Source organism: Eurosta solidaginis, chromosome 3, assembly GCF_040869045.1.
Source record: "Eurosta solidaginis isolate ZX-2024a chromosome 3, ASM4086904v1, whole genome shotgun sequence".
NCBI lineage: Eukaryota > Metazoa > Arthropoda > Insecta > Diptera > Tephritidae > Eurosta > Eurosta solidaginis.
Genome location: NC_090321.1, coordinates 216,208,907 through 216,224,076, shown reverse-complemented (window position 1 = coordinate 216,224,076; position 15,170 = coordinate 216,208,907). Strand labels below are relative to the sequence as shown.

At 35.3% G+C, this 15,170-nt stretch overlaps 2 protein-coding genes across 2 annotated transcripts in view; one reads left to right on the top strand and one right to left on the bottom strand.

Annotated features, from left to right (window-relative positions):
• The first annotated feature begins 4,616 nt into the window (after nucleotides 1–4,616).
• On the top strand, nucleotides 4,617–6,096 carry Ufc1 (Ubiquitin-fold modifier conjugating enzyme 1). Its single transcript, XM_067775056.1, has 3 exons — nucleotides 4,617–4,998; nucleotides 5,669–5,836; nucleotides 5,902–6,096. Exons 1-3 carry the CDS (start codon nucleotides 4,744–4,746, stop codon nucleotides 5,971–5,973), a joined length of 495 nt encoding a protein of 164 aa, XP_067631157.1. The 5' UTR covers nucleotides 4,617–4,743; the 3' UTR covers nucleotides 5,974–6,096.
• Nucleotides 6,097–7,790: 1,694 nt separating this feature from the next.
• Nucleotides 7,791–15,170, bottom strand: part of Tmem131 (Transmembrane protein 131) — a 33,477-nt gene continuing 26,097 nt past the window's right edge. Inside the window, exon 4 of the mRNA XM_067775053.1 lies at nucleotides 7,791–14,520. Within this exon, the coding sequence (XP_067631154.1) occupies nucleotides 13,880–14,520 (641 nt within the window). The 3' untranslated portion in view covers nucleotides 7,791–13,879. The remainder of the gene's footprint in view (nucleotides 14,521–15,170) is intronic.

The following is a 15,170-nucleotide window of genomic DNA, read 5'->3' as shown; positions in this document are numbered from 1 at the left end:
AATCTTTCATAGGATCATCATATGCAAAAATTTTTACCAACTCTTTAGCTGTCAGCCACGTTACACGTTCAGAGGCAGGAAGTTCATTTGCAATTGCATAAAGCAAGGGAATGGGTGTGGAAGGGGTGACTCCTAAACACCTTCTTAGAAATTTATTTTGCAAAGTAATTATTTTCTTGGTACTTGAATTAGGGCTATTGGATGCCGTGGTACCACAGTATTCTATTTTTGATCTAATTAACGTTTTATATATATTTAAAGCTTTTTGTGGATGTAGCCCTGATTTAATATTGGTGAGATATTTGAAAAAGTTAATGTTGTTGTCTGTTTTTTTAATTACAGAACCGTAATGATCTTTGATTGTGAGGGAACTGTTTATGATTCTTCCCAAAATTTTTAAGTTTTGAACTTGTGGGAGTGTTTGGTTGTGAACACTAATTTGAATATCTTTTATCGGGCCCCTATTTAGGTGCATAATTTTTGTTTTACTTGAATTGAAGCTTAGGTTCAGTTCAGAGCACTTGTCTGCAAACCGGTTTAAGGTATATTGTAGATTTATCTTGGCGGCATCTATGGTTTCACCAGAAGCAACAAAGAAAAAATCGTCTGCGAATTGATATATTTGAGTGTTGGTATTAGTAGTATCATGAAGTTTGGATGTATAAATGTTAAACAGTATGGGAGATAGACAGCTACCTTGGGGAATTCCATTGTAAATATTAATGACCTCCTTGTCTATGTTAAGAGTTCTAAGGGCTAGGAAGTTTGTTATCCATTCAATGTATAGCTGATCAATTTGTAGTTCAGAAAGCATATCTTTAAGAGCGCTTATGTCGACGCAGTTGTATGCGTTGGATATGTCGGTGGAGCAGAGAATTACATGTTTTTTATCATTTTTTGATACACTGATATTGTGTAGGATGTAATTTAGACATACAGAGCATGATTTGTTTTTCCTTTAAGCAAAGGAATTTTTGGGAAGGCAATTGTTGGTTTCTAGAAAGTTGTATAATCTGTTTTTTATACATGAATTAATAATTTTTAAGAGTACAGGTATTAAGGAAATCGGTCTGAAATTCTGATATTGACTGAGATCAGCATCTTTTTTTGGAATCGGAACTACTTTAATTGCTCTCCAATGGTCAGGAATTTGATTTGATAAGAAAAGGTCATTTAGTATTGTTTTTAAATTGTTTAGTGTCAGCTCTGGTAACGCTTTGATCATATTGTATGAGATGCCGTCAATACCCGCAGCAGAGTCCTTTTTTTTATTGGCCAAAACTAGTTGGATTTCTTCAAATGTGAAAGCTAAGTCAAGGTTTGGTTCCACTTCAGTGTTTATTGCAAGTCTTACAGAGTTACTTGGTACTTGGTCATTTAACATATTCAAGAAATCTTTATTGTAGTTATCACACCATGTTTGAGAGATATTTTGACTGAAGTCACCTCTAAGGGCCTTTACAAATTTCCACGCACCTTTGCCTTTACTCAGATCTAGTTCTTCAATTTTATTATTGAAATTGTTTTTTTTTGCCCTTTTCACATCTTTTTTCCATTGTTTTTTGGTTGTGATTAAATTTTCAAAATTTTCGGGATTGGGGATGAGTTTGGCCTTCTTGAATGCCACAATAAGAAGTCTGTATGACTTGTTTATTTCCTCATTCCACCACGATTTGGGGATTCTGCTATTCTTAACAACATATGTAGCATCTTTGATTTCATCTTTGATTTTTTCTTCAAAAACACCTAGAGACGAGTCGCATTCGAGTTCACTTAGTGACTTGATGAGTTTTTTTTTGGAAATGAATTTAGTGATGTATGTGCTAATGTTGTTAGTTTCTATTGTAATAGGAAAGTGATGGCTTCCTCCAATTCTGGTTTGATCTACAGAAAATTTGTATATGAAATTGTTATTGACGAAACATAAGTCGAGTACTGATCCGTTGTTTGTACGGATGTCACTTTTAAATGTGTAGGTGCCATCATTTATATTGGTAAAGTTGGATTGTTGTATGAGATGATTTAAGTGCTTTCCCTTATTTGACTCACATGTGTCACCCCAAGCAGTGGATCTTGCATTAAAATCACCAATTAAAAAAACATTGTTGTATCGTTCTAAAAAATTTAAAATTCTGGAAATTTCACCAGTGAAGTTACTGGTATTTATATTTGGAGGGAAGTATACGCTGCAAATTATTATGTTTGGACTTAAGTTTTTTGTTTGTATAATTAAAACATCATATTCACTATTGAAATTAATTTTGCGGAATTTGATTTCTCTTTTGACAGCTATGGCTACGCCACCATAGCCATCATTCCTATGTTTTTTACATAAATTAAAATTGAGTATTTTTCTATGAGATGTGTTTCTGGATAAAAATACTTCGCTTAAGCAAGCGAAGTCAAAATTGTATTTGTTTAGGTAAAATTCTATTGTGTTTATATTAGCTTTTAATGATTGACAATTATATTGCATTATTTTCATGATTTTTGAAGGGATTTGATTGTTGAATATGGAGGGTATCTTTTTGAGCAATTATTGCTTCAAATTGGCCTTTGAGGCCTTGAATTTCTTCAAGAGCGTTGGAGTTGTTATGTTCTAGAGATATTTTTTGGGAGATTTTAATTAATTGATTTATGAACTTTTCAAATTGGGATACTAATCCTTTTTGGTATTCAGGAGAGTTGAATACAGGATTAATTGGATTTTTTTGTCTAACTATTTTGGGAGGAGATTCTCTGGGAGGTGGGGTTTTGTATCTTTCATTGCCCTTTTTGGCCACATGGCTATATTGTTTTTTGGTGAAATTTCTCTTTATCGACAATATTTGAATATTCATTTTCCAACGCAGGGAAGTCTGTTTCCTCAACTTCAAGAATTTCAAATCTGTTACCACCACGAGGGTAGTACAAATCCAGTGCCTCCTTTCTTGTTAGCTTCTTGACAGCCCTGACGCGGGCAATTTTTCCTTCTTTTTCCCACTGTGGGCATATATTCCTATCTCTGGCAGAGTGGCCCTGATTGTTGCATAGAATGCAGGTGTTAGATACACATTTTGGATTTTGACATTCAGCTTTACCACATGTTAAGCAACGTGTCTTCGTTTTACACGACATCTTTGTGTGACCAATTCTGCCACAATTTTCACATTGTCTGAGGGGAGGGATGAAAAACTCAACATTTAGCTTTGTGTAGTTGTATATAATGTGGGTAGGAATGTTATTTCCTGAAAACCCAATTTTTAAAGTCATAGTCGCAATATACTTGTCAGTGTTGGGGTCTTTTCGGGTAAAGCGTTTCACCGACACTATAGGTATAGTCGTGATTGCTTCTTTGGCAACATCATCATCTGAGAAGCAGAGTGGTACTCCTTTTACAATTCCGTATATTTCCAAGGCAGTTCTTGGAATAAATGGTTTCAAGTCTCTTTGGATGACACGTTGGTCTATAACAAAGTTATTAGCATGATATGTACTTTTGAAGATAATTTTATATAACGTTCTTCCAATGGCTTGGATGTGGTCAATGTCTATTATACGCAAGTCTCTTATTTGACTGAATAGTGTGAGACCATTTGTCATTTTTTCATTTTTCAATGTGGCATGTGACGAAGAGTCTACTAGCACAAAAATTTCACCTTGGAAATTTTGAGGGTATTGTATTAATGGTCTGTCCTCATATTTTTGTCTTGCACTGTTTTGTGCATTACCTATCTTTGTGGTTGTAACTGTACTTATGTTTGGGTTCGTGCCCTTAGCTGTGTCTGTTTCATTTCCTTCCATTTCTACACTACCACTAGCATTGCCTAATGTCACACTACTATTGTTGCTTTCTTCTTTCCCGCCATTTTTGGCGTTTTTGGCGCCTTTTTTGCTTTCATCATCCCCAAACTTCAATTCTATATCCATGGCTTGAACCATGTTGAAATTAACATTAGAATTTTCATTTGCTTTGATGGATGCAACACTCGATTTTTCATTGATTTTGGACATTGCCTTGCACATGGAATCCTCACCTTTATATTTCACCAAACCCTCACTACTAAGCTCAAAGAAACCAGTTACATTTTCATTTTTTTCTATTTTAGGTTTTTTGTTAGCTCCGGTTGCACTAGGTGCATCCTTTGCATCCGTGGACGTCACCGACCGTCGGGTCGGCGACGCCATAGTGTCTTTAAGATTTCTAGGTGCCTTGTAAGACACCTTTGCCTTTTTTTCTTTGGGCACTGTAATAAATTGCTTCTTTCTTTTTTTTGTTATTAATTTATCCAAAAGTATACTATATATTTTTTGTCACACAACCAAAATACTCACCAATTTAATATATGTATCGTACACACTAAATTCAACGTGAGAACAGTTCTAAATATATTTGTCACACACAAAACTTTTCAGTCACTAACACGCAACACTTAAAGAAAAACGCGGGACGATCCACTTTACTCCACGATTAAAGTCCGAATGGATAGAGGATCTTAACTTATATTGAGGCAAGAGTTCTATGTAAATTCGAGTTAAAAGTTTTGCATTTTATTTCTTATGTCGGCTTTGGCTGTTGTCGCTTGTGATCACAAAAATCTTTTACTTTAAAATCTTGTGGCAACATTAACATTTTAGTACTCTTTGACGTGTCATTTTCCTCAGTCCAACAGCAGGAGGAAACTTTTGTTTATTGTTTTTGTGCTGTCCAGTAGAAATTTCTTCGGCGAAATTAGTTTAATTTGAATGTTATAATACCCGAAAATGGTTGATGAATGCACCAAAAAAACTCTTAGCAACATTCCATTGCTGCAAACACGTGCGGGACCTCGCGACAAAGATGTATGGGTGCAGCGACTGAAGGAGGAATATCAGGCTCTCATAAAATATGTGCAGAACAATAAAGAATCTGGAACTGACTGGTTTCGTTTAGAATCCAATAAGGAAGGAACGCGCTGGTTCGGAAAATGTTGGTACATGCACAATTTGTTGAAATATGAATTTGATGTGGAATTCGATGTAAGTGGTCAAGAACAGTCATAATGAAATTAGGGTGACTTTTATTAACTTCTTGTTGACATAAATTTAATGAGCTGAAAACAATTTCTGGGTTTGGAGTGTAAAGTTTCTGTAGTAGATGCCACCTATTCGGCAAGAACATAACTCTATTTATCTCCTTGATAGGACTATATGAGAGAAACTGACACAGGCATACACTCTGAAGAAGGTGGCATGATGGGCGATTTAAAATCAACCATACATTAGTTCACAATCGGAACTGAATTGCCGGTAATGTATAAAGGCTCTTCTTTATGTAAAAACTGTTGTAGCCTAACAAAGTATCTTAAGTTATAAGGTGTCTTCAAAGTACAGTTCCTTCGTCCTCTTCTTGTAGTGAGAAAGGAGACCCCTAAAGTTTTGGGGACTTTTATCGATGTTGATGATCCTTTTCCGGATATTAATCCGGTACGTTCCGAAAAATGGCACCATTAAGGTTTTGACCTGACTATCGCCGCAACGATTTGATATGACCACGTTGAAACTACTGGGAGATCCAACTAGCTCCTTACATGAAGACTTCTGTTCTAGAACCGACCTAACTTCGTTGTGCAATCCCCCATTTTTTATTTATTTACTCTAACGCACTATATTCTCTATTAAATGTATACTAATAATAAACTTAATTCAGATACCTGTAACTTATCCAACAACTGCTCCAGAAATTGCTCTTCCCGAACTAGATGGAAAAACGGCGAAAATGTATCGTGGTGGTAAAATTTGTTTAACTGATCACTTTAAACCTTTATGGGCACGCAATGTACCGAAATTTGGCATTGCGCACGCAATGGCCTTAGGGGTGAGACGACATTAGTGGAATCTTAATTTTTTATCCTTTTAAATCATTTCTTTATATGTTTACAGCTTGCACCATGGTTGGCTGTTGAAATACCAGATCTAATAGAAAAAAACATTGTTACATACAAAGAAAAATAATTATTGTTAGAGAAATAAATTAACGTTTTTGCATACTAAATTATAAATAGACCAAAATTGTGGAATAAAGTTTTAATAAGCCTGGCAGACCTGAAATAAAATTAGAGCGAAGAAAAAAAAAAACTATTGCAACTATCTGCAAGATGAAAGTGTTTCTTCTATTAATTGTAAAAAATGTTCAATTATAGCGAAAATTGGACTGATGGTCAAACTCATCATTTATTAAATTTAGAAAAAAAAAAACTGTCGTCTTTTATAAGTATTTGACAAGAATTATGGGTACTTGGACTTAGTAGTTGTCGTTCTAGGTCTGCATAAAAACTTTTTGTAGCAAAAACTAGGCGCACTATGAATTGGAATAAATGCTTGGGTTAATCTCTTCACAGCTTTATCTTGTCATAATTATTACAATACTGTTATTTATGAAAATATAACTCACAGAGCTGACAAAATCTGCATGGTCCCAATGATGACGGTGTATTCTATTACAAGATTTCATGGATCACGGAAACCCCTTTAGAAATGGAGTCGAGAAAATAATTAGCAAACCCGAATGTACAGGCAGACTACCTAGCCAATTTATAGGGACCTGCTGTGTACTCACAAAGGCACACACTTGGGAAATAATAAGTAACTGGGCAATAGCGAAGTGCAGACAACACTGGATTGACTTCCGAGGGCAAATACAGGCCGAAACAGATAAAGAAACGCTCATGACTACATACAAAGCAATTAGCCAGCCGATTACGTGCTATGCGTCACCCATATGGTCGCCAAGCCTAAAAATTACCCACTGGAAGAAGCTACAGGCCTGCCAAAATACTGCTCTCAGAATTGCCACGGGCTGTCTTCTTATGTCCCCAGAACACCATCTGCATAATGAGGCGAGAATACTCCCCATCAGGGAGAGAAATGAGATGCTGCCCAAATAGTTCCTGTTGAATCCCCAGAAACCTGAGCATCCCAACAGACATCTGATTGATGAACCAGCACCGCCTAGGGGCTTAAGGAGTCATCTCCGTAAGCATTTTGAGGAAATACGGCACCTGAGAACCCAGCCGTATGAAGCGAAAAAACACAAGCAAGTCCTTGGTGATCTCCATAAACAGGAGTCGGAACTTTATGCCGGGAATTGCCCGGTGAATCCAGTACTTAAAGAAAAGTATACAAAACTCGCGGAAGAGGAACGCATACTCCCCAGGGAAACGCGTGTCACTCTTGCTCAACTTCGTTCTGGATGCTGTAACAGGTTAAAATCTTACCTATCCAGAATCAACCCCGACATACAAAATGTATGCCCCGCTTGCAATATGTCCCCACATGACACCAACCATCTCTTTAATTGTAATGTGGAACCAACGCCTCTAACACCCCTTTCCTTATGGTCCACCCCTGTTGAAACAGCAAGTTTCCTTGGACTCCCGTTAGAGGATATTGATGACAATTTGTGATCAGTCGCGGCTGTTAGGTGGGGCGAAGCATTGCTACAACAACAACAACAGGCCGAATTGTTTATACTTCTAGCAACAAGAGTGTCAGCAAACTTAATCTAAGTAAAAAGTACCTATGAACCCTTGCTGGGTGTATACGGTACAATGTAGTCTTCTCTATCACCTAAGTAAGTTTAATCTAACTGATACACAAATCTGTCGCCTTTTTGAGCTGCGGGATGAAGCGCCGGTTTATATTCTGGGCGACTGCGTGGCCATCAACATCGATAAACCCTCTCCAAAACTTTCTGCTAGTGTCTTTATTCCGACAAGCAGGATATTAGGTTCACCACAAACGCAAATTCCAAATAATAACACATTAATATATATATTTTGCAAATAAATGAAATTGGGTTTTAAATATATTCTTCAAAGTATGTGTTTTTGGTTTGTATGTAGTACTTATTTAGTTATGTAATGTATTTCATTATGTGCGTTAACTGCACTTAAGTCCATAAAATGTTTGTTTTTGTTTTTAATTTCCTTCATCATTTTTCATAAATTATTAATTTCAATCAAATCTTTTATTTCTTATGCATCAAGGTTGTGGCTATTGTGTGGCAATATAGTGTCTCTTTTTTGTTGTTTGTAGTACGGTCGTGTTGAGCAATACTCTTGAGTATGTAGTTTAATTAATTTAAAATTATGACTTCATTGCCAGTTCGTTAAACATTTCGTTTTTTGTTTACTTTTTGTTTTTAGATAAAACTTATAAATATCCAAAATAAATTATTATTCTTGTTTCATGACATTAAAATTAAATAACAAAGTCAAGTCAAATGATTAATACATGTAAATTAAATTAAGAAAAAAAGATCCAATCAAAAATTAAAAAAAATCAAAATACATATTTAGTTTTTATATTGTCTCAAAACAAATTTTCGGCATGCGTTCAGCCCAGACCTGCTAAATAATGATTAAAAAAAAAATAATCAAAAAAAAAATCATGACTTTTTCCGATTATTGAAAAAAAAATCAGAAATAATCAAAAGTAATAGATTATTTTTGATTTTTTTTAAATTTTTTTGATTATTTTCGATTATTTTTCCGCTTTGTTGAAAAAAAAAAATGCGCATGTATATATTCGCCTCGATAAGCGCTTACGATTAACTATTGCATCCTAAAATGTACTTGTATGTAGAAATTATCCCGTGCAACAATTGAAATAATCATTGGCCATTAAAAAAGGCATCCAATTAATTGATTACTAATAAATTTAACAGGTCGGTTTATGCGTGCCACCAATCCGATTACAATTATAAATGAGTTCTAGAGCATCTAAACACCCACTGCTTTGTCCCAAAACGTCACAATCATTTTCGATTTGTATTGTCGTTATCTTAATAAGTTATTTTCAAGGTTCGATGCATGTACTTTAATTGAAGTTTTATATGTAACTATAAAAATATTGATAATAAAAGGTTTATGTAAACTCTATATGTGTCAGCCTTGGAAGTTATTTTCTTATTTAACCTGTTTTATTAAATGACCGTGGTTATGTGTGGCTTCACCATGTACCAAAATCAAGCCACAATGGCCCAATCAAACGGAATGGGTGAAAAAAGCGTTAGACATGCACCAGCGAGTAAAAAAAAATGTAAAACTTCTACCCAGCAAGCAAAACAACTACAAATTGGGAAAATACAAATATAAAAAATACGAGGGTTGCTATTTATATTTTGAGCCTTTCCAACACTAATTGTTTGCCGGCGCCATCTGACGTTTTTAATTGAAAGTTTGACGGCTTTAAGATAACCTTATTCAGAAAATTTTGACATTTGAGCACACAACTTGTGTTGTTTACAGTAACTTAAAAAATGTATCTCAGCGAAAAATCGCATTAACTCGTGAACATTTTCGCGCGATGATTTTTTACGACTTTCGACGTGGATTATCAACACAGGAGTGCTTTGAACAACTTACTTCCACTTTTGGTGATGAAGCACCATCCTTTGCCACTGTGAAACGCTGGTATAACGAATTCCATCGTGGCCGCCGTTCGCTCAGGGACGACAAGTCGTGAAGGTCGTCCAAAATCAGTTGTTGTGCAACATAACATTGACGCTGTGCGCGAACTTTATTGCAAGATTGTCATACGACTTATCGTGAGATTGAGGCATCCCTGGGCATTAGTATGACGAGCATCAATAAGATATTTGCATGAACATTTAGCTGTGAAAAAAATTTGTTCGCGTTGGATCCAGCATAATTTGACAAAAGCTCACAGAGATGATCGTGTCAATTGGTGCAAAGAAATGCTCAATAAATACAATCGCGTTGCATCAAAAACTCTATATAACATCTGACGAATCTGGGATCTATCTTCCAAGATGAGCCAAAGCCGACAAAAGTGATTCGTGCGCGAAACACTTCGCAGAAAACGAGCGCCTGTTTCTTCGGTATAACTACACATGTGGTTACCGTGCCATTAGAGCAACGAAGAACGGTGAATTCCGAATGGTATACAACCATTTGTTTGCCAGTAGTGCTTGGTGAAATACGGAAGAAGAAGCGGCAACGAAGGATCATTCTTCATCTTGACAATGCCGGCTCTCACACATCAGCTGAAACAACCGCCTATTTGACTGGCAAAAACGTCGAATTAATGAGTCACCCTCCGTACAGCCCTGATTTGGCGCCAAATGATTTCCGCAAATCAAGAATAAATTGCGTGGCCAACGTACTTCTTTTTTTTCAGCGCCTGAAGAAGCCGTGAAACCATATTTTGGAGATACCTCAATCGGAGTGGAAAAATTGCTACAAAAATTAGTTTGAACGCATGCAAAAGTGTATTGATTATCATGGAGAATACTTCGAAAAAGAATAAAGCCATTTTCGATAATAAATTACTGTCTTTTCATTATTAGGGTCAAAATATAAATAGCAACCCACGTAGCAAAAATTATTTGCAAATTTTTTCAGATTTTTTGGTTAGTTAAAATACTATTAAAAATATTATAACAAGAACTACATATCATTGGCTTAATTCACAAAGCCTCTTACCTCTAACAAATTTAAAATTTATTATTATTAGGCCTGTAAGCACTGCGACCTTTGTGAAGTTCTATTGTGCATAATTTAAAACAACAGAAAAACCAAAAAACATTTTATTTTCACATTCATTACAAAAAAATATGCCTATTTTGAAGTCGAATAACTCCAATAACAAGTTCCAACATTTTACTGAGGTTGTATTTTAATATATCATACCAAAATCTCCGAAAAAACTTAGCACCTCATATTCTATTACGAAACGAATGTTCGTTTCGCCTAAGAGACGAATCGCAAGTGTATTTGCACTATGTCAAACGATGGTAACATATCATTTGACAACTGCTTTCACCTTCTTGTTTGACATAAAGTAAGAAACGTAAAAGCTGAAAGAAAATTATATAGAATACCATTGCTGGATGAAATCGTTTGGAGGTGAATCGTTCGTCTGAGCTATCGTTCGCAATACAGAATGAAGCCCCTAGTCTCGAAAAATCTGTTGGTTATGGCCTTTGTAAACTAACTTACCGATATGTAATGCTGTTTCGAAAATATTTTTGCAAAAATGAAATAATTCGAAAAGTAAAGATGAGTGTACGGCTTGGGAACAAATCAGCGCTTGTACATGATTCCAGTGCTCTATCAGTTTCACAATTGTCATGCCTCGTGCTAATTTTTTGGTACAGTGGAAGATTAAAACAAATATTAGAGCTTACGATTTCTCGAACATGTTCGAGAAGAGATTTCCCGCGAGATTCTCGAATCTCGAATCACTCGCAAGGCTCGCTAGCTTCTCGACATTCAACTTAATCGTTTCATTGGCCGTTTTATATAGAGCTTACGATTTCTTCTGGAGCACAAGCCAAAATGTTCGCAAAACCACAAGTAAAAAACCCCGAAATGTATAGAATATTGCGAACGCAGCGACTGAATTGAAATTCGAGAAGATCGCGAGTATTACGAGTAATTCGAGAATCTCGCGAGCCTTACGAGTAATTCGAGATTCGAGAATCTCGCGAGAAGCCGTGTTCTTGATGTCTCGTTGAAAAATAAAATATTGTGAACTAAATTATATGTATAATAAATATGTTTTGAGTTAAATGTTATTGGAAAGCAATATAATCAACAAAGAAGTCACAAGTAAAAAAAGCGGAGTGTATAAATACTGTCCATACAGGGATTAAGTAAGAATGGCGAGAAGCTTGCGAGATTTACGAGTACTTCGAGACACGAGAATCTCGCGAGAAGTCGAGTTCTCGACTTCTCGGGTCTCGAAAATCTCGCATGTGTTCGAGAAGAAATCGTAAGCTCTAACAAATATACAAATTTAATTAATCAAATATGAAAAATAGTATTTATAGCAGTGATATTTCAAAATGCTCGTATCTTGTTACAATTTATATTAATTCCAATACTCATTTTTACGCTCTCTAAGCGCTCGATATAGTAATCTCTTTCTTTGGACTTTTTGTTTGTTGTAAATACAATTTACGGACGGCCAGGGGGTTTATTGGGATAAATGAAGAAAGGGGTGAGCATATATGGCAACATTTTTCAAAATATTAATCTAAATAACATTAGGGTCATTATTAGCATAAGCTTAGAATTTAAAGAAAAAAATTCATATCGCTCATTTACTTCAATAGTGTCATAACTCAAAAAACATGACTTTTGAGTTAATTACATATAGGCGTACCAAATATCATGATCTATGTTGTATGAAAAAACCTTTGTGATCAGTTAAATATACCACGTGCTATAAAAATGAAAATATGACTTTATATGCGCAACATAAGACAGTTAAAATATTTGAATGGCTCTCCTGGAAAATTGTGTTTTTTGAGTTATGACACTATTCAAGTAAATGAGCGATATTTTAATAAAAAGTTGTTAACACTTTTAAACAAACAAAAAAACGTACTCAATGAGCGTTTGGCGGAAATGATTGGCGAGTGGAAATTTTTCTCAACTTCAAATATACTGCACTACCTGACGAAGGTGCAAAATAGAAACGAAACGCGTACGAGCAAAAAGAAAATTTTTTAGCCCTAAATCAAATACATATCTCATTAGATCATTCTTACGCTCGACTCAACTGTCGATTTATGAAAATCGCCTTTCAAATACTTATTTCGAATATGTATGAAGCATGAAAAAAAAATTTTCTTACAGAAATTAAAAAACATATCGAAATTTTCAGTTCCCAATTAAGTATGCGAATATCTGCTTAATTAATTTGAAATAACGAAAAATATCGACGGCTGAGTGGAATATCATCCAATCTCGGCTGCCCTAGTTCGCCCTATCAAAATATTTTCCAAAAAATTGCCGGCCAAAACGCCACACCTCAAAATTCAGTTGAAAACGCCCTATCTTATTTTAATCATAATTAAGTTTGTAGTCTCCCAATTCGCAATTTTTAATGGTTTTACCGTGGGAGAAAAACATTTTAGAGTTTCAATACGAATTTTTAGAAGCCCCAACTTTTTAGTAGGCACTTCGTTATTCTAAAATTGATTGGAATATAGACCTGTATACTCAGAAAGTTTCAGAAAATTTCAAGTAACAATTTAGAAGTTCTCAAGAAGATTTTATACACCTCTCGGATTTTCGAATATTTTTTGAAAACTTTTTAAAATTGGTTTGACCAAAATATGTATATTGAAGAAGTTAATAACGAATAAAATGTGTTTGCTGCTAAAATTATTATTACTGCTATTTTCGAAATCTGAAAATCCCTTAAAAACTTTAAAATCAATGCGAATTTTGAGACTTGAAACTTATACTTTGACTAACACTGATCCAGTTTACGAATTTTTTCGAAAACCTTTTTGAAATTGGTTTGCATGTTTTTCGTTATTTAAAATTAACGAAGCTAATTTTTTTCAGATTATTCCATGCTGAATTGAAAATTCTGAAAACTGGGATACAAATTTTCTTGAAACGCTCAATTAAAAAACTTGCAGATTAAAAATGTTTATAAAAGAAAATAATTGCGTTTTATTCTCTGAAAATAATGTCACCCTGTTGGTAGACAAAAGTTAGTATTTAAGAGTGCAACATGAGATTAACATTTCTTCCAGAAATGAAAACGCCATAAGTTTCAAAATACAAAAAGATTTAAAGATTTTACCATAGATCTGAGCCTGGGTCAATAATGCTGATTTGGAATCGTAAGATACAAAGGAAATAAAAAATTTCAAAACCATAGTTTTTCTTTTGCTTTGCCAATGAATATTTTGTAAAACCAGTAACAAGATGTTGCCAAGAAACAAAAAAAATTCCATTTACACCTGCCAATCGTTTTAAATCGCTCAACCTAACGCCTTGATGCGCTGACTGTAACATACAGTACATGCAGTCCCGCATACTTACTTACACAAACAAACATACACACACACACACCTTACAACAACAAATATTCTTCAATTCATATTTCCTTTGCTCTTATTACTGTTATTACTATTGTTGCGTTTTTGCCAGCTATCTGACCAAATAGAACTAAGCGAACTAAATGGATCAAATGTCTGCATATTAGAAGCGGCATTGTTGGCATGTGTTGCATCACTTAGAGATTGCTGCTGCTGTTGTTGTTGTGCAGTTGCTTGCGTATTATTAGCTATACCTTGAAAATTACTCTCCAAACCTGGTGGTGGACGTATGACGGTTGAATTAACGGTAACATTATTAGCTCCAACAGCGCCGGTCGATGATGATGAGTTACTACTTCCGCCACCTATAGGCCAAGCTGAAGCGGCGATATCCTGGGAGCCAGAATTCATATTGCTCATCTGTAATGCAGCGCTAGCAGATGCGCTATTAACAGCAGCAGCTAATGGATCATGTTGTCCCAAATATGTAGCCAATGGTGACCAAGTGCGTGAGTTTAGGCGGGCCCAATCGACACCTTGCAATAAGTGTTGTTGTTGTTGCTGTTGCTGTGCTTGCACGTGTGCCTGCGCATGCGCCTGTACTTGAGCTTGTAATTGTTGCTGACGTAGATTGTACATATATTCGAAGTACTCGTCTTGCGCCTTTTTCATATCATAAAGATTTGAGTCCATGGCTGAAATTAAAGTAAAAATTTAGATAAGGCTCTTCGGCCCAATTTTTCAGTACCGGAATAAACTGTTAGAGTTGACTACAACTCTTCCAACTGCAGTTTAGAAAATATTGATTTTTAAGAGCATTTGGGCCTTATTACGTAACTCTATTCGAAAAAACTACTTTCGGATTTGAAAACAAAAATTTAATTGTGTTTTGACAGCTTTCGAATCGCATTACCGCTCGAACCAAGTTACAGAATAAGGCCCCAGTCATAATTCAATCACAGGAGGTTTGCTTGGCTTCCAAATTTTTTAACAATTGCAGCCATTTTGCTCCCAAATCGATATGACATCCGTTAACTGTGTTGTTTCTTTGCGATTTCTCGAGAAATGTTAGAAGTAGAAATAGGAAGCAATCAGTTTACAAATAACCGATAAGTACTTAACTGCATAATTCCTTAGAACAATTTTTTAAATTTTATAATGAACTAGCAAACCCGGCACGCGTTGTTCTGCCCTAAATTTAGTCTATCTGCATACATTTTAATAAGCTTTTTTCCGTCTAACACTGCGCTCCCCCCTCTTCACTTTTTCCTAATCCTTTTATTCGCTCCACCCTCCGTCTTTTTCGCTTCATCTATCTCTATCTTCGTCTCATTCTAACTCTTTC

What these genes read in the sequence shown, in the direction of transcription:
- Ufc1 (XM_067775056.1), top strand. Translation starts at nt 4,744, where the DNA reads ATGGTTGATGAATGCACCAAAAAAACTCTTAGCAACATTCCATTGCTG. An exon ending in AATTTGATGTGGAATTCGAT is followed by an intron (nt 4,999 to 5,668) that starts GTAAGTGGTCAA and finishes AACTTAATTCAG; the next exon opens with ATACCTGTAACTTATCCAAC. An exon ending in CGCACGCAATGGCCTTAGGG is followed by an intron (nt 5,837 to 5,901) that starts GTGAGACGACAT and finishes ATATGTTTACAG; the next exon opens with CTTGCACCATGGTTGGCTGT.